Source organism: Sarcophilus harrisii, chromosome 5 (genome assembly GCF_902635505.1).
Source record: "Sarcophilus harrisii chromosome 5, mSarHar1.11, whole genome shotgun sequence".
Lineage (NCBI taxonomy): Eukaryota > Metazoa > Chordata > Mammalia > Dasyuromorphia > Dasyuridae > Sarcophilus > Sarcophilus harrisii.
This window is the reverse complement of record NC_045430.1, coordinates 68,168,519-68,188,921: the sequence shown is the minus strand read 5'-3', so window position 1 is coordinate 68,188,921 and position 20,403 is coordinate 68,168,519. Positions and strand designations below refer to the sequence as shown.

At 32.1% G+C, this 20,403-nt stretch overlaps 1 protein-coding gene across 2 annotated transcripts in view; it reads right to left on the bottom strand.

The window, feature by feature from the left end:
- The window catches only part of LRRK2 (leucine rich repeat kinase 2), a 177,373-nt gene that overhangs the window by 154,663 nt on the left and 2,307 nt on the right, over positions 1–20,403 (bottom strand). For both annotated transcript variants that reach the window (XM_031940539.1, XM_012550850.3), the window contains exons 3-5: positions 17,235–17,344; positions 5,447–5,535; positions 4,355–4,492 (exon numbers count right to left, since the gene is read on the bottom strand). In XM_031940539.1, coding sequence (XP_031796399.1) covers positions 4,355–4,492; positions 5,447–5,535; positions 17,235–17,344 — 337 coding nt within the window. The remainder of the gene's footprint in view (positions 1–4,354; positions 4,493–5,446; positions 5,536–17,234; positions 17,345–20,403) is intronic.

The window sequence follows — 20,403 nt, the reverse complement described above, 5'->3', positions numbered from 1 at the left end:
CAAAATTTTAAATAAAAAAGTTTGAAAAAATTGGAAAAAACAACAGCTAAAAAATTTAATGTAATTGGCCATCTCTTAAAAAAAATAAGGTAGATTGGAAAGTGAGTGAAATACTTTAAAGAAAAGTGAAGTTGAAGCAGAATCAATGGTGAAGTAAAGGGCAGAGACATACCTAAGATCCCTCCCAAACCCCTCAAAATACCCTTAAATAATGAGACTAAACAAATTCTGGAGGAGCAAAACCTCATAAAAATATGAATGAAACAATTTTCCAGTCCAAGACACCTTAGAGAGTCAGCAGGAAAGGTCTATTGTACTAGAATGAAAGAAGAGAATATTCTATTGCAGGCTACACTAGCATACTTAGACTCCATCTTTCCATCTCTCTTTTCATTCCCATCAATTGGGGAATGGCTGAACAAATTGTGCTATGTGATTATGATGGAATACTATTGTGTTCTAAGAAATCATGAACAAGATGGTCTCAGAAAAACCTGGAAACACTTCCATGAGCAGATGTGAAATGAAATGTACTGTGTACAAAGTAACAGCAATATTGTAAGATGATCAGTTGTGAATGACATAACTATTCTCAGCAATACAATAATTCAAGGCTGTGCTAAAGGACTTATGATGAAAAATGCTATTCATCCCCAGAGAAAGAACTGATGGTGTCTGAATAAAGATTGTAGCATACTTTAAAACTTTCTTTACTATTCTTGAGGGTATTTTTTTGTCTATGCTTTCTTTTATAACATGACTATTATGAAAATATTTTGCATGATTACATATGTATTGCTTGCCTTCTAAATGGAGATAATATGGGGAAGAGGGAAAGGAGAGAATCTAGAACTCCCAAAGTTTGAAAAAAGAATGTTAAAAGTTGGTTTTACTTGGAAAAATTTTTTTAAAAAGAAAGGAAAAAATAGTTTAGCAAAGTAATCATGGGGGTTTATTCGATATAATGATGCAACATCAAAAAAGATATTGCCATTAGTATTTAAAAATGAGAAAAATTGTGGTAGGTATTATTATTCATGGATTTGTACGTAATTCTGATGACCATTTTTCTTTAAATTAGTATCAACATATCCAAATAATCAGTTAAGAAATGGGCTCTTTAATAAGAAAAGTAAACAATGGTAATTGGAGTTTTTTTGAGGCAATTGGAGTTAATTGACTTACTCAAGATTACACAGCTAGGAAGTACTAATAAACTGCAATATCTAGCTGCCCCCACACAATGGTAACTGTTGAAAGCTATAGTAGTTTCATGTATCCTACAAAACAGTCAGTTCTTTTCCCTAAGAGTAAATTCATTCTCACTTTTACATATATATAATGTAAATAACACAATATTTATTAATATTTTATATGTAACATAATAAATCATGTAAATATATAAGTAAATATTATATTAGTATGTGTGTGTATGTGTATATATAAAACTAGGAGTTGGTTTTAAGAAAAAAAATTCCAGTAAAGTAGATAAACCATAAATTAAAGAGAGAGAACCAAATTACCAATATCAAAAATAAAAAAGTGGATGCATCAAATGAATATGAAATTAAGACTATTAGGAACTATTTTACCCAATTATATATGCCAATAAAACTAAAAATCTAAGTGAAATGGATAAATGTTTATATAAACATTAAGTGTCCAGATTAAGAGAATTGGAAATAGAATACTCAAACAATTCTATCTTCGAAACAGAATTTGAACAGAACATCAATGAGCTCCCTAAGAGAAAAATCACGGGGGCCAAATGAATGAACAAGTAAATTCTATCAAACATCTAAAGAATTCCATTATCATATAAAGTTATTAGGAAAAATAAGGGGAAAAGGCGCATTCTACTAAATTCCTTCCATGACACACATGGGTTTTGATATCAAAACCAAGGAGAGCAAAAAACATAAAGAAAACTATAAACCAATTTCACTAATAGACAACTGATGCAAAAAGTTTAATAAAAAATTTGCAAAGAAATTACAGCAATATAAAATCAGACATTAAATCCAGGTGGAATTTATGTGAAAAAATGCAGAACTGATTCAATATTAGGAAAATGATCAGCATAATTGACCACATTGATAACAAAAATGACAAAAATCATATAATTACATAAACAAATGTAGAAAAGACTTTTGATATAATATAACATCTATTCTTGTTAAAAACAACAGGAAGCATAGGAATAAATGATGCTTTCCTTAAAATGATAAGTAGTACTTATTTAAAACCAAGAGCAAGCAGTAATGTAATAGGGATAAACTATAAACCTTCCCCGTAAGATCGGGGGTGAAACAAGGTCCACTATCACTATCATTGAATACTATACTAGAAATGCTACCCATAGCAATAAAACAAGAAAAAGAAATTGGAGAAATAGGAATAGGTAGCAAGAAATAAAACTACCAATTTTTGTAGACATTTATATTTAGATGGAGAGTACACTAAAAAATTAGTGGAAGCAATTAACAAATTTTAGCAAAGATGAAGGATATAAAAAACAATAACAAACATAGAGAAAACATTAGCATTCTACATATTACCAACAAAGTCCAGCAGCAAGAGACAGAAAGAGAAATTTCATTTAAAATAACTGCAAAAAAAAATGCATAAAATTCTTAGGAGTTTATGTACCATGACCTATATGAATACGATCATAAAATACTTTTCACATAAATCAACAGATTCTAATAAAGAGAAATATTAATATCTCATTGATAGGCTGAGCCCCAATATGATAAAAATGACAATTCTACCTAAATTAACTTATTTAGTGCCATATCAATAAACTACAAAGAATATATAAAGTGCCATATCAATAAACTACAAAAGATCAAGAATATCAAGGGAACTGATTAAAAAAAAAAAGTGAAAGAAAGCAGTCTAGCAATACCAGATGTTAAATTATATCATAAAGCAATAATCATAAAACCAATCTGATACTGCATAGGAAACAATGACAGATCAGAATAATGGATTAGTTACAAAATATACTGTAGTAAATGAAAACAGTAATCTAGTGTTTGATAAATCCAAAGAGCCAAACTTTTAGAACAAGAATTCATGATTGAACAAAAACTGCTGGGAAAATTAGACAACAGTTTGGCAAAAAGCAGGCATACAAAAACACATCTTATATCAAAAAAAAGGTTAATATAAGTATTTGAGTTAGATAAAAAGTGATATGAACAAATTAGAACATAGAAAATTTCGCCCATCAGATCTGTGGATAAAAAGTTTAAAAGTAAACAAGTGATAAAGAGAATCACAAGAAATAAAACTGATAATTTTGGTTAATTACATTAAATTAAAAAGTTTGTGCACAAAAAACCCACTGCAGCCAAAATAAAAAGGAAAGCAGAAAACTGGGAACAACTTTTTACAGCAAGTTTATTTCATTTCTCAAATATAGTGGGAATTGAATCAAATTAATAAAACTATTAGCCATTTTCCAATAGATAAATAGTCAAAGATTTGAACAGTTTTCAAATGAAGAAATCAAACCTACTAATACTCATAAGTAAACAATCTAAATCACTATAAATTTGAAAAAAAAGCAAATTAAAACAACTGAGGTATCTCACACCTACCAAATTAGCTAACACGATAGAAAGGAAAAATGACAAATGTTGGAACAGGATATGAAATAATCAGGGCAATAATGCACTATTAGTGAAGTTGTAAACTGATCAAATCATTGTAGAGAACAATTTAGAATTATGCCTAAAGGACAATAAAACTGTGAATATCCTTTGACCCAGCAATATCATTAATGGACCCACATACTAGAGACAAAAGAAAAAGAACCGCATGTACAAAATTATTTATAACTACTTTTTTTGTGTTTGCAAAGAACTGAAAATTAAAGAGGTCCTCATTTGGGGACTGCCTGAATAAGTTGTAATATATAATTGTGATGCAATCTTGTAGGAAATGATGAGGGGAATAATTTCAAAAATACTTGCGGAAGACATATGAACTGATGCAAAGTGAAATGAGCAGAAGCAAAGGAAAATTGAATGCGAAAGTAATGACTGATTGTGGAAGAATTAGCTACACTGATTAATACAATGATCCAAGACAAGTCCAAAGAACTCATAATGAAATATGCTATCCATCTCATACATATTTCACTTTATTTATTTATTTTTTGCTTTTGGGGGTAATGTGGGTGGGGTAACATAGCTCATGTGTAAACATGTTTTGCTTGTCTTCACATGGTTAATAGCTAACATATAGCTTGCCTTTTCAATGTGTGGGGAAGGGGTGGGTAATGAGGAAAATCTGAAACTCAATTTTCTTTTAAATGAAAGATAAAATACAACAAAAAGTAGAATACCTTTCTGAAAAAGCACATGTAAAATTTTACACCCAAATTTTTGGATTTCTTCATTAGTGATAAATGTATGCATGGCATCAAAAATTAATGTGAACACATCACTGCAATCTTCTTCCAAGATCCGCAAAGTCATCAAATCTATATAAGGAAACCAAAAATTAATAGTTCTTTTGATACTCAGAAAATTCAAAATTCTTATGTGATACTCCATATTTTCTGGACTTTTCTTTTTTCTTTTTAGTAAGTTACTTAGTTCTGTAAAAGTACTTAGTTCTGTTACTTAGATATCTGTAGCTATCTAAAAATAATATCTGAAATGACTTTAATATACACTGAATTTTTCTAATTTCTGAATGCTGTATAAAGAAATAATGCTTTTAAACAAAAATTTTAAAACATTATACAAAATACTGCTGATTTGCATACACATCTAGATTTCTTTCAATTCTCATTCCTATTTATTGCTGATCTGAGAATGCAAATATTTAAAATTAAAAAATCCTGAAAAAAATAATCAAGTTAAAATAAAACACAAATAAGAATGCCTAATATAGTCTTGTCAATTTTTTGGATATGTATCATCTAAATGTAAACTCTGTAATTGGATCCTCTTAATATTAATTCATCATTTTCTTTTAAAATTTTTCCTTCTTCAGTTCATTTCCCCTCTTTTCCTACTTCTTTTCCTTTTAATCCTTTCTTAAGAAACAAAAATTAAAAATAGCATTTCACATTAAAGCTTGTGATCTGAAGATTAACTCCAGTGAATTAATGAAAAATAAAAGGAAAGGAGGATATTGGACTAAATAATACCCTACTCCATTACAAGGACCACTGTAGTTCTAAATTTGTAATTCTATTAGATGAAGAAGCTAAGATTGATAATAAAGAACAAATAATTCAATAAAATAAAATGAAAAAATTAGGAAACTAGCAAACATGCAAAGCCAAAAATGGATTTTTCCATTTTATGGATACCTAAAAATCAAATTTCATGAATAATTTTGTTGAGTCCTAGTAAAATATAAAAGAAAAAAAGTTAAAATATATTAATTAAGATTTTGAACTTTTAAAAAAATTAAGTTTAAATACCTGAAGTCAGGAGCTGATCTAATGCCTTTAGTCCAATCAATGAAAGGGTTATATTGGCATTGTGAACAGTGAGCATTTTAAGAATCAGCCTGAAAAAAAGAGAAGAAATGAGATCAAAACCTCAATGATATGTCAGTTTATTTTTCAATGTCACATTCACATTTTCTCCTTTTGATTTTCTTTATTCAATGCACATGATAATTAAACTCTAAAAAATTAATATAGAGTCATTTATGTGAATCAATAAGAGATTTTGTTAACTAATAATCAAAACCTATAGTCTGTCCATTGGGCTGTTCCCACAGGTAATGAAACCAATGGAGTAAAAAGTTATCTTGCCTAACTTAACTAGGTCTGTGAGATTTCTCAACCAAGAAATTAATTAAGCAATGGCCTCAACCAAAAGAGAAATCAAACAGCTACAGTGATAACAAGATGTTCAGTACATAAAAATAATGGGTTGCTTGTAATCAATTTGCAATCAACCTAATACAAAAACTGAGTAAAGTCTAACTTCTTTAAAATTAAAATTTAAGATGTCTCTGCATGAAGAGACAGCCAAGATGGTGGAGAGGACATACACATCTACTTAAGCTCCGTGTTTTCTCTCAGAATAATTTGTTTCATGACAAGCCTCGGAATTAGTGCTTGACTGAAAAAAAACACAAATAATTACCAAGAGAAGATATCCTCAAAATTCACCAGAAAAGGTCTGTTTTTGCTCGCGGGCGGGGATGGTTAGATCAGGCGCAGACTGAAGGCAGGCAGCGGCAGCACAGCAGGCAGGGTAAGGCAGGCAGCTCCCAGCTGAGCAAACCTGAGGGGGGGGGGGTGTGATCTCAGCCATTTAGGCAAGGAGAACTTTACCACAGTGTGGCTACTTTGCCCTGACAGCAAATCAGTAGATCAGCAAAGAAGCTCTAAACACAAGGGGTGAAAACTATAACCCTGAAAAGCTGGGGTCTCTCCGGACCTGGCCACACCCACCCAGAGCAACTCAGCATGCCCTCAGAGTCTCAGAGCACAGTCATTGCTGTCGTGCTACTGCCTCACCATGTGGTCTTCAACACACAAGACTCTCATAGAAGAAATTAAAAGGTTCTCACAAGAGAGCTAGGAGAAAAATGGGAAAAGGAAAGGGAAGCTTGGCAAGAGGGTATGGACAAGTCATCTCACTCATTTAAAGACAGAGTGGATAAAGAAATCAGATCCTTGAAAAACAGAATTAGTGAACTGGAAAAAGAAAATAGCTCTCTAAAAAATAAAACTGGCAAAATGGAAAAAAAAATTCCATAGAACAAAACAACTCACTTAAAAACTCAATTGGACAATTAGAAAAAGATATAAAAGAAGTGAGTGAAGAAAATAATTCATTAAAAATCAGAATTGAACAAATGGAATTTAATGACTTAAGGAGACACCAAGAATCAGTCAAACAAAACCAAAAAAATGAAACAATGGAAAAAAATGTCAAATATCTTCTTGGAAAAACAACAGACTTGGAAAATAGATCTAGGAGAGATAATCTGAGAATTATTGGACTTCCTGAAAAATATGATGAAAAAAAGAGCCTGGACACTATTTTCCAAGAAATTATCAAAGAGAACTGCCCAAATGTTATAAAAACAGAGGGTAAAATAGACATTGAAAGAATCCATCGATCACCTACTGAAAGGGACCCTAAAATCAAAACCCCAAGAAATATAGTGGCCAAATTCCAGAACCCTCAGAAGAAGGAAAAAATACTGCAAACTGCTAGAAAAAATCAGTTCAAATATAGAGGAGCCACAACAAGGGTTACTCAGGATCTAGCAGCATCCACATTAAATGATCGAAGGGCCTGAAATGTGATATTCCAAAAGGTTAAGGAACTTGGTATGCAGCTAAGAATACCTTACCCAGCCCAAATGAGCATTCTTTTCCAGGGAAGATGAACATTCATTAAAATAAGCGAATTTCATCTATTTCTGATGAAAAAACTGGAACTAAACAAAAAGTTTGATCTACAAATATAGAAATCAAGAAAAACCTAAAAAGGTAAAAAGAAATCTTGGGAACTATATTTCTGCTATAAAGATATATAAAGAACACATGTATACTTTGTTCTAGAAACTACAGGTAGAAAAGAAATTGTACCAGAAAAAAAGGTAAAGTGGGGGTACTACATCTCACGAAGAGGCAAAGGAAACCTATTATATCTGAGAGAAAGAAAGGAGGAGGATGAACATAGTGTGTATCTTACTCTCATCAGAATTGGCTTAAAGAGAAAAAATATTAGACATATTCAATTTATGCTGAAAGTTTTCCCACCTCATTGAAAAATGGGAGGGGAAAAGTGAAAAAGGAAGAAGTAAGCTAAGCAGAAGGGAATACAGAAATTGTGAGGAAAAGGGGTAAGAAAGGGGGAGGAACTCTAAGGTGGGGAGAGGAATACTAAAAAGGGAGGACTGTGAGAAGCAAGTGGTGCTCACAAGTTTAATACTGGGGAGGAAGGTAAGGGTGAAGGAAAGGAGAAAAACATAAGCAGGAGTTAACAAGATGGCAAGTAATACAGAATTGATCATTTTAACCATAAATGTGAATGGGGTAAACTCCCCCATAAAGAGGAAGTGGTTAACAGATTGGATTAAAAGCCAGAATCCTACAATATGTTGTTTACATGAAACACACTTGAAGCAGGGTGATATATACAGAGTAAAAGTAAAAGGTTGGAGCAGAACCTACTATGTTTCAGGTGAAGTCAAAAAAGCAGGGGTAGCCATCCTGATCTCAGATCAAGCAAAAGCAAAAACTGATCTAATAAAAGAGATAAGGAAGGGCATTATATCTTGCTAAAGGGTAGCATAGATAATGAAGCAATATCAATATTAAACATATATGTACCAAGTGGTGTATCATCTAAATTCTTAAAAGATAAATTAAGAGAGCTGCAAGAAGCAATAGCAAAACTATAATAGTGGGAGATCTTAACCTTGCACTCTCAGAATTAAATAAATCAAACCACAAAATAAATAAGAAAGAAATCAAAGAGGTAAATAGAATACTAGAAAAGTTAGATATGATAGATCTTTGGAGAAAACTAAATGGAAACAGAAAGGATAATACTTTCTTCTCAATAGTTCATGGAACCTATACAAAAATTGACCATATATTAGTACATAAAAACCTCAAATTCAAATGCAGTAAGGCAGAAATAGTAAATGCATCCTTTTCAGACCACGATGCAATGAAAATTACATTAAATAAAAAGTCAGGGGAAAATAGACCAAAAAATAATTGGAAACTAAATAATCTCATACTAAAGAATGATTGGGTGAAACAACAAATCATAGACATAATTAACTTCACCCAGGAAAAGGACAATAATGAGACGTCATACCAAAATGTATGGGATGCAGCCAAAGCTATAATAAGGGGAATTTTATCTCTCTAGAGGCCTACTTGCATAAAATAGAGAAAGAGAAGACCAATGAATTGGGCTCGCAATTAAAAATGCTAGAAAAGGAAAAAATTAAAAACTCCCAGTCAAAAACTAAACTGGAAATTCTAAAAATAAAGGGAAAGATTAATAAAACTGAAAAAAAAGATTGAATCAATAAAACTAAGAGTTGATTCTATGAAAAAACCAACAAAATGGATAAACCCTTAGTAAATCTAAATAAAAAAAAGAAAGAGGAAAATCAAATTGTTAGTCTTAAAAATGAAAAGAGAGAACTCACCACTAATGAAGAGGAAATTAGAGCAATAATTAGGAATTGTTTTGTCTAGCTTTATGCCAATAAATTTGATAACTTAAATGAAATGGAAGAATACCTTCAAAAATATAGCTATCCCAGATTAACAGAGGAAGAAGTAAATTGGTTAAACAGTCCCATCTTAGAAAAAGAAATAGAACAAGCTAGTAATCAACTCCCTAAGAAAAAATCCCCAGGACCAGATGGATTTACATGTGAATTCTACCAACCATTTAAAGAACAATTAACTCCAATGCTATATAAACTATTTGAAAAATAGGGATTGAAGGAGTCCTACCAAATTCGTTTTATGACACAGACATGGAACTGATACCTAAACCAGGTAGGTTGAAAACAGAGAAAGAAAATTATAGACCAATCTCCCTAATGAACATTGATGCAAAAATCTTAAATAAAATATTAGCAAAAAGATTACGGAAAATCATCCCCAGGATAATACACCATGACCAAGTAGGATTTATACCAGGAATTCAGGATTTGTTCAATATTAGGAAAACTATTAGCATAATTGACTATATCAATAACCAAATTAACAAAATCCATATGATCATCTCAATAGATGCATAAAAAGCATTTGATAAAATCTAACATCCATTCCTAATAAAATAGTTGAGATTACAGGAATAAATGGACTTTTTCCTTAAAATAGTCAGGAGCATATATTTAAAACTGTCAGTAAGCGTCATATGCAATAGGGATAAATTGGAACCTTTCCCAGTAAGATCAGGAGTGAAATAAGATTGCCTACTATCACCATTATTATTCAATATTGTATTAAAAATGCTAGCCTTAGCAATAAGAGTTGAGAAAGAGATTAAAGGAATGAGAGTAGGTAATAAGGAAACCAAATTATCACTCTTTGCAGATGATATGATGGTATACTTAGAGAACCCCAGAGATTCTACTAAAAAGCTATTAAAAATTATTCACAACTTTAGCAAAGTTGCAGAATACAAAATAAATCCCCATAAATCATCAGCATTTTTATACATCACCAACAAAATCCAACAGCAAGAGATACAAAGAGAAATTCTATTCAAAGTAACTGTCGATAGCATAAAATATTTGGGAATCTATCTACCAAAGGAAAGTCAGGAATTATATGAGCAAAATTACAAAACACTTTCCGCACAAATAAAGTCAGACTTAAATAACTGAAAAAATATTAAGTGCTCTTGGATAGGCCGAGCAAATATAATAAAGATAACAATACTCCCTAAACTAATCTATTTATTTAGTACTATACCAATCAGACTCCCAAGAAACTATTTTACTGACCTAGAAAAAATAACAATAAAATTCATATGGAAGAACAAAAGGTCGATAATTTCAAAGGAATTAATGAAAAAAAAATCAAATGAAGGTGGCCTAGCTGTACCTGATCTAAAACTATATTATAAAGCAGTGGTCACCAAAACCATTTGGTACTGGTTAAGAAATATTTTAGTTGATCAGTGGAATAGGTTAGGTTCACAAGACAAAATAGTCAATAACTATAGCAATCTAGTGTTTGGCAAACCCAAAGATCCAAACTTTTGGGATAAGAATTCATTATTTGACAAAACTGCTGGGAAAACTAGAAATTACTATGGCAGAAATTAGGCCTGGACCCACACTTAACACTGTACACCAAGGTAAGATCAAAATGGGTCCATGATTTAGGCATAAAGAATGAGATTATAAATAAATTAGAAGAACATAGTATAGTTTACCTCTCAGACTTGTGGAGGAGGAAGGAATTTGTGACCAAAAAAGAACTAACAATCATTATTGATCACAAAATAGAAAATTTTGATTATATCAAATTAAAAAGCCTTTGTACAAACAAAACTAATGCAAACAAGATTAGAAGGGAAGCAACAAACTGGGAAAACATTTTTATAGTTAACGGTTCTGATAAAGACCTCATTTCCAAAATATATAGAGAATTGATGCTAATTTATAAGAAATCAAGCCATTCTCCAATTGAAAAATGGTCAAAGGATATGAACAGACAATTTTCAGATGATGAAATTGAAACTATTTCTACTCATATGAAAGAGTGTTCCAAATCACTATTGATCAGAGAAATGCAAATTAAGACAACTCTGATGAATGTTGGAGGGATGCGGGAAAACTAGGACACTGATGCTTTGTTGGTGGAGTTGTGCACGAATCCTGAAGAGCAATCTGGAATTATACCCAAAAAGTTATCAAACTGTGCATACCCTTTGATCCAGTAGTATTACTACTAGGCTTATATCCCAAAGAGATACTAAAGAAGGGGAAGGGACCTGTATGTGCCAAAATGTTTGTGGCAGCCCTTTTTGTAGTGGCTAGAAACTGGAAAATGAATGAATGCCCATCAATGGGAGAGTGGTTGGGTAAATTGTGGTATATGAATATGGAATATTACTGTTCTGTAAGAAATGACCAGCAGAATAAATACAAAGAGGCTTGGAGAGACTTACATGAACTGATGCTAAGTGAAATGAGCAGAATAAGGAGATCATTGGAGGATGTATTCTGATGGAAGTGGATATCTTCAACAAAGAGAAGATTTCAGTTCAATTCAGTTCCAACTGATCAATGATGGATAGAATCAGCTACACCCAGAGAAGAAACACTGGGAAATGAGTGTGAACTGTTTACATTTTTGTTTTTCTTCTCAGGTTATTTTTACCTTATGAATCCAATTCTTCCTCTGCAACAAGAGAACTGTTCAGTTCTGCACACATATACTGTATCTAGGATATACTATAACATATTTAACATGTATAGGACTGCTTGGCATCTAGGGGAGGTGGTGGAGGAAGGGAAGGGAAAGGTCGGAACAGAAGTGAGTGCAAGGGATAATGTTGTAAAAAAATTACCCATGCATACGTACTGTCAATAAAAAGTTAAAAAAAAAAGAAAAAAGAATATTAAAATTTAAGATTTTAAGTAAGTTAACACCTATTGAGTGTTATGCTCGTGAAGTCTCATAGGTACTTACAAAGGGGAAAATATGACACATTTAAAAAAAAGATTTTAGAAAAAATATTTCTAAAAAACTAAAATAACCAAATAGAAACAATTTCCCCCAAAATATAAATAATTAAATATCTTCTCTATTTACGTAAATGTGAAAAAATATATTGAATACAAGAGTATTATAATGACTAGAAGGTTTTTCTATTTAGGTTCCTAATTACCAGGACTACTTAGAAAATGTTTTATTTATAGAAATTGAAAGTTTTCTATTTTTAAAATAAAGCAAGGCCTATAGCCCTATGTGCCCCTGGTGTAGTGCTGTCCAGACCTGGAAAGTGGGCAGCTTGGGGAGGGGACTTCCCTTTAAGAGGCCAATGATCTCTCAGAGCAGAGAGTGATCCTATGGCAGGCTTCAGTGGGGATGTGTTTGGCATTGAGCAGGGCGCTGATGGCTTTGAGCAGAAGCTGCCCCTGCTGGAGGAACTCATCTTGGGCTCAAACTTTCCAGGATAGAATTTACAGGCTTGAGGTCCATCTTCCCAGAAGGCCAGCAAACAAGGTACCTATCCCTTGCCTAATTCTCAGCAGCTAGAGTCTTACCAGTCAGAAGGAAGCACCTGATGTAGAAAATCATCTAAAAGCAGGATAGATTATATATGTATGGTCATGTTAGACATATTTCCACATTAGTCACGTTGTGAAAGAAGAAAAAGGGGAAAAAACGTGAAAAAAAAACAAAGAAAGTAAAAGAGTATACTTTTAGAATGTGGACAGCATTTTTTATCATGGTTCTTTTGGAACTGTCTTAGATCACTATATTGCTGAAAAGAATAAAGTCCATCAAAGCTGATCATTGCACAATGTTGCTGTTACTGTGTACAAGGTTCTCCTGGTTCTGTTCACTTCACTCAGCATCAATTCATGACAATAACCCCTACTCCAGAAATTACAGAACCAAATGATTAAAAGAGAATTTATACCCAAGATACCTGATGAATTCAAGTCTCTAGGCCCAATGAACCTTATCCTCTCATCATTAAAAAACTGGCAGATATTACTGCTGGGCTCATCAGACATGTATGAAAGCTCACAGAAAATCAAAGAGGTAACAATGGGAGAAGATCAAATATTGTTCCAATTTTAAATAAAGGAGGAACTATTAGACTAACTCAACTTCCATTTCTGGGAAAATTCTTAATTATTCATTAGAGATAGAGAACATCTTTAAAGGAAAAAATGATTACAAACAACCAGCTGCAATCATAATCATGCTTTTAATGAATCCAACTAAAATTATAAGGGAAAATAACATTTAGATACAAATCTTATGCTATTGTAAAACCAATTTGACAATTAACAGTCTGAATCAAAAAATATCAAACTGCTTTATACATATCCTATGCTTCCAACAATTAAAATAAGAAGATCTCCATTCCCACTCAAATTTGGAGTGAGTATATTTTCTGATCTCAAATCAGTTTTTGCAGTGTTTTTCTGGTCCTCAATGCAAATGTTTAAAAAAAAAAAAAGTAAGAGAAAAAGTCAGAAAGACTCCTTTTCCTGAGTTCTAATCTGTCTTCATACACTTACAAAGAGTGTGATCTTAGGCAAGTCACTTAAACCTGTTTGCCTGAGTACCTTATCTAACAAATAAACTGGAGAAGGAAATAGCAAAATGTCCCAGTATCTTTGCCAAGAAAACTTCAAATGGGGTCACGATGAGCAGGACACTACTGAAATGACTCAACAACGACATTGCCAAAAGGCAAAAATCAAGATAAGAATCTAATAAAATGCTCAAAATGCCTTCCAAGGAATGAATATACTCATCTAAAATTATATGATCATGGATTGATACCCACATTCGGCAATTCTCATTTTTGTGAAGACATTTTCAAAGACCAGATTTGTAAAATCTCATTTTGAATCAGGATATACAGATGAATATTTGCAATTAATTTTAATGATAGGGAACACTGTGAACATAATTGAACAAAATGTTATTCCTCTGAAAAGAATTCTGTTCTTTTCATTAGTAGAATGAAGTTTTTTATAAAAAAAAATTTTGTATTCAATTATTATATTTTGAATTTCATAAAAAAAGGTTTGTGAAAATATATTTTATCTCTTGCTATATAGAAATCTACATAATATATATGATTTTAGTTCACAGAGTCCAAAATACTTACTATCTGGCCCTTTACATTAAAAGCTTACCAACCCTTTTAAGTTAGAATATTGTGTGAATCTAATAATAAAATGAAATTCTATATGGAAAAATAAAATAAAGCAAGGACATCCCACTATCATTTTTAAAAATCAGGATTTTGGAATTTTGTTTCCTGATTTATAATTTTTTAATGCAAAAATCCCTAAATTTCCCTTTTCCTCTCTATTGTTCTACAAAGTTCAGGGGAAGAAACATTGGGTCCTTTAAAACCATGTGAATCTAAATTCAAGTATTCTTTCAAGTATTCTTAAGCTAATAAGGCTGGAGCTGGAAACTTTTTACCTTGAATAAATTGTCCCACTTCATCTATCGTGTTTCTACTTTTCCAAGAAATATATTGTCAGTGTTCAGGGTACTGGAAGCCTGACTTAAAGTTTAAGAGTTAGAAGAATATGTGAACTATCTCATTGGAAAAACAATTGACCCAGAAAATAGAGTGAGGAGAGATAATTCAAAAATTATTAGATGAGCTGAAAACCTTCATCAAAAAGAGAATCTAACCATCACTTTCAGGGAATTATCAAAGAAAACTACCCTGATGTATTAGACACAGAGGATAAAATAATTTTTCTTTTAAATGTCAAACACCTTTTGAAAGAGAACTCCAAAAATGAAAGCTCTCAGAAATATTAAAGTCAAATTCCAGAGTTGCCAGATCAAGAAGAAAATATTACAAACAGACAAAAAGAAACAATTTAAATATCATGGACCTATAGTCAGGACCAAACTTAGCAGTTCCATGTTAAAGGAGCAGAGTGCTTGGATACTTCAGTATATAAGATATTTTGGAAGGCAAAAGAGCTAAGATTACAACCATGAATTACCTATCTCTTCCCTCCCCACCAAACTGAGTGTAATCCTTCAGAAAAGAAGGTAGAAATGTAATTAAAGAGAGGACTTCTAGGCATTCCTGATGAAAAGACCAGTGTTGAATAGAACATCTGACTGTCAAACATATCACAATTTTAGATGTGAATGGGATGAATTTGCCCATAAAATGGGCCACGTAGCTAGTACGTGCAAATGGAAAAACTTGAACCCAATTGTTCATGATTCCAAGGCCAGACCTTTATCCATCATATTGACTTATATTGTTAAATCACTAGTAATTATAAATGAACATAAAATATATTAAGTCTAAAAATCTGATATTCTATGATAATCTATTACTTAAGAAATAAGGATAATTCACACAAATTTATAACTAAATGATATGGACTATGGAATAAATTATATTTTTCACCCAAATCCCACTTCAGTGTCTCAGTGTGATATAGAGTTGACCAAAGGATCTCAAAGGCCATGTCAGTAGAGTACAAGTCTGGCAGATCTCACCAAGTAGGAACATCCTCAATAATAGGATTAGTATTGGATTCTTATCCAGAGAAGAGACACAATTAATAAGGCATACCTACTAAGATGAGAAAGGATTTCAATAAAATCAACACCTGTTCTAAAGAGACAGATCTGAAGCACTGCCATTTTAATTATAAATTGTACTTTATACAATTTTTGAGGAAATTGTAGAAATTTTGAGGAAAACTTTGAGGAAAAATCGGAATCATTCTACTATCCTACTTTTTCTCTATCAGAGAAAAAGGATAACTTAAATGTAAAGATTGTACAATGTTAACCAGAAGACATAAAAGTCAAGAAGTCAGCAAAATTATACAAAAAGAAATTCCCCTGGAATACCTCTCTACAGAAACTTTTTTTTTTGTTTTCTTAAAGTTAACTACAGTGAAGGAAGTGGTCTCATCTATGAGATGATGTTGCAAACTGCAAAAGAATTGCTGGTGAAATGACTATCAAGACTGAGTACTAGGAAATAATTTCCTCTTTTCTTCTTTTTTGAAAACAATAGTTTGAACCACCTAAATATATATATATATATATATATATATATATATATATACATACACACACACACACATATATATATATATACATATATATACATACACACACACATATATGTATATATTGTTGCAGGAAGAAAAAGCACAGTTTAGTTAACACATTACTAATCTCACTGCCTAGTTCCTATATTTTTGTAGAACTAACTATGACATATTACTTATTTTATCAAAAAAAAAGGTACCTTATTTAAAATTTTTACTTTCTGTTCTCTGAAAATAGAGAATTCAAAACTCATTTCAGCTTGCCAAAACTTTTTGAATCATGTTTCTATCATCAAGTATAATAATCACCTGGTCTATCTACCTCCCACATATATTACAAGGAATATTCATAATATTTATACCCTTAAAATAATATTCTTATAGGTGGACTATTTATAAAATTCACAAAATTCATAATAATATTCCTAAAAGTGGATTAAAATATAAGACCCAAGATTTGTAGGTATAAGTTTTCATTCCACTCATGTAAATTCAAAACAATTCTACACATTAAGAGACAGTATACTTGTGTTACTGTGGTAAAAAATATCTATTATCTGATAGCCAATGCTGTGGATGATGAGCTTTTCTAGTCTTGGTCAGCTTTTCCAATCTTAGCCTCAGATAACAAATAGATAATCCATAGTGGGATCCATACTCAATGACTTCCCAGTTTGATTGGACCTGCTAAAATTGGCAGTCTCCTCTAGCATAAATTTGAAGAACCCAGAGGTTGTTCCTTGTCCATGATGAATCATTGGAATAGGACTTTTGAGAATAAAATTCTGTATACATGCAAAATATTATTTTAAGATCATATAGCATTTTAGGTATAGCTTCAAAATATCTTTCCTCTTTTGAAGAATCTAAAAAAAATGCATATCTAAAGATTCTAGATTTGTGTACCTAAGTAAAAATACAATTGCTTTTTGCAGAAAATTAATACTTACTGGTGAACACCAAGGATTTCCCAATCTTTTCCAACATCCTGGGGACCCATTAAGCTTTGCATTATATCAGGACAAATTTCTGTCAATTTACAGATAAGTGACCAACCCACCTGAAAAGTAACAAAGGTAAATATATCTTTATTAACTGATAAAAGTTGAACATTTATCAAATTAAAATGTATTCTTCTAAAATGTAATTCTTCAAATTAAAATGTATCATCTATATGAAGATGATAATTGAAGCAATTTTTCAAAAACTAAAGATGCAATGAAATTTTACTGAGAAGTATCTATAGGCATTAAAATGACTTACTACAAAAAACTAAAGGCATGTAATACAAGAACGGCAATGTAAGTCAGGCAACAGATATTATTATTGAGTGCTTACTATATACTGACCAGTAATGACTTTATTATACTTATTATGATACTTGAGGATGGAATCTCTCTCTCTCTCTCTCTCTCTCTGACTCGGTCTGTCTGTCTGTCTCTCTACATATATATATTTGGCTTTTCTTTGTATCTTTGTGGTTAATGCATAGTAAAAACATTGGCTGAGATCCAAAAATAGAATCCTTCTGGGATGGAACTGACTCAGGCCAGAATCCTGGTAGTTTAGGTTGAATTTTGGAATCAATTGATATACTTATAGTGTCTCATTCAATCATTAACAAAAAAAAAAAAAAAAAAGAGAGAGAGAGAGAGAGAGAGAGAGAGAGAGAGAGAGAGATTTATTTAGCCACAGCAGGAGACAGGTATTCAACAAGGAGAGGCATCGAGGACATGGAAAATTGATTCAGCTGACAAAAGCTCCCTTGCCTGATGTTCCCATTATGATCCATCAGCCAAGCATCAGAGTGCCTATAAAGGTCTAGAGTGGTTAGTTTATACTCAGGCAATGAGGAAATAATATTAACACTCCGAATCTTTAATCCTTTGAGACAACAAATTTTAGAATAATATTTCAATACTTTTTAAAGAAGAACTATCTGCATGGATAAAAGGGTTAGAATATTGTTCCCACTATATTCTACCCCTTAGAAAGTCAAGCTCCTTAAAGGTCTTCTAGAGAACTTTATGCCATGACTTTAGGTTACTCCAGGTTTCAAAAAGCTTTATATCAGTAACATTAAAATAGGAAGAGATAATCTAAATAAAATTAATAAAAACAAAACAAAACAATGTAATAGTTCTTTTAAGGACCAAGTCCCAGAATTAAATGATCCATGGGTACATGATGTCAGATATTACAATTCACAGTGTGTCTTTCGATATAAAAATGTGAACATAATTAGGACAATTTATATAATAACAGCATGTGCCAACTATAGAACCATTATATCACCACATCACCCACCACAGCACACTAGGCATGTGTTAACTATAACTACCCTGCTTTGATATGTAAATTCCTGTGACTCTATCTCTTGCTCCAAGCAGAACACAGGTGGTCACGCCCTTGACTTCCCAGAAAGGGTGAGAGCACCAAAGGGAGGTGGTCACACCCTTCCCGAGTTCCCCTACTATCTGAGGCCCTCTACATTTCCCACTTTCTTTTGTTTTACTAGAAACTGTTATATCATCAGCATGGGAAGTATTATACAAGCAAGTAGTAATATAATACATGCAAGTAGTGATGTAATAAACAATATGAATCAACAGGAGGAATCACACATGCAACTAGTGATGTAACAAACAATATGAATCAACATGGTTTTATAAAAGATTTATAAAAGGAAGATGTAGAAAATAACCAATTCACAACCACACATACGCCTCCTTCAGCAGCCAAGAGATAGTCCAAAACCAATCTATTGTCCATCACTTCATGTGTCAGGGAATCCATTGATTCCTGTGGGTTTTGAAATCCTCCAGTACGAGAACTATAAGCACTCTACTATTCACATGTAAATTCCTCTTACTGTAGAATAGGTTGTCACTACCACCTGACTTCCTGGAAAAGGCTGAGAGCCCTTACGGGAGATGGGGAGCTGAACCAGACACTGTCAGCAGGTTCCCTCTGGGCTGAAGTGTCTTATACCTTACTCAGAGTTTCCCCACTATCTGTGACATTCTACATTTATTGACACTACTCTGAGTTAAGTAACACAGGTATTCCCCAATTTAGAGACAAGAAAAAGCTAATATCAGAAACTGACTTGTTTGTATCAGTTTTCTCAATTATAAAATGACAATAATAATGCATTTACCTTCCAAAGTTTTTGTGAAGATCAGATGAGATAATTTTGTAAAGCATTTAACACAGGGTCTGGCACCATTATTATTATTAGTGGTGATACTACTGCTATTACTTCCACCACCACCTATGCCACCTCCACCTCCATCACCACCACTACCACTACTATCATTCTAAGAGGTTGCTTTCCTTTTAAAAAAGAATGTGTTGTGAATTCCATCCACCAAATGAGAAAATTATAAACTTAAAATTACACCTACTTTTAGTGTTATAAAAGTCATCAAATGCTCCTGTATTGGAGGACACAATATAATTCTACCTCTGAAAGATATGGGTACAAAACTGAGCTGTCTCTCATCTGGGGAATATCCAGGAGACTAAAATGCTTGAGATACATACCAGGGGTTCAATCTAACAACTTCCATATATCCTATAGATAAAATCCAATTTATAACATCCTATTTCCAGAGGTTTCTTGATACCATCAATCCCATTAAACCTAACCCAAACATTAATTAGAGAAGGAAACTATCAGTCATTTGGTAAACTCAAATTTAAGCAAAAAAGATAACATGGGAGAAGATCATCAGAATTTAAGAAAATTAAAAAAAAAAAAACAACAAAACCTGTCCATAAGCACTAGAGCACATGGGCTATGTCTTAATTATCTTTATGTTTAAGCCCATCACAGTACTTCATAGAAAAGAAACATTTAATAAATGGTTGCTCAAAATATTGATATATGCCATATGTGAAATTTTTATTTTAATTGAACAGTGATCTAGTTCCCCAAAAATAAAGTCTTTATCATCTTTGATTTTATTGGATTTTTATTTACATCTGAAACTCAAATTGAAAAATCCCACAGAGTAACCTAGGGAAAAGAAGATGTGTTTTTCTTGGCATGTAAAGTACTACACAAAATCACCTACCCGTCTAATTTAGTTTAATTTAGATAGCTGAAATTTTTCC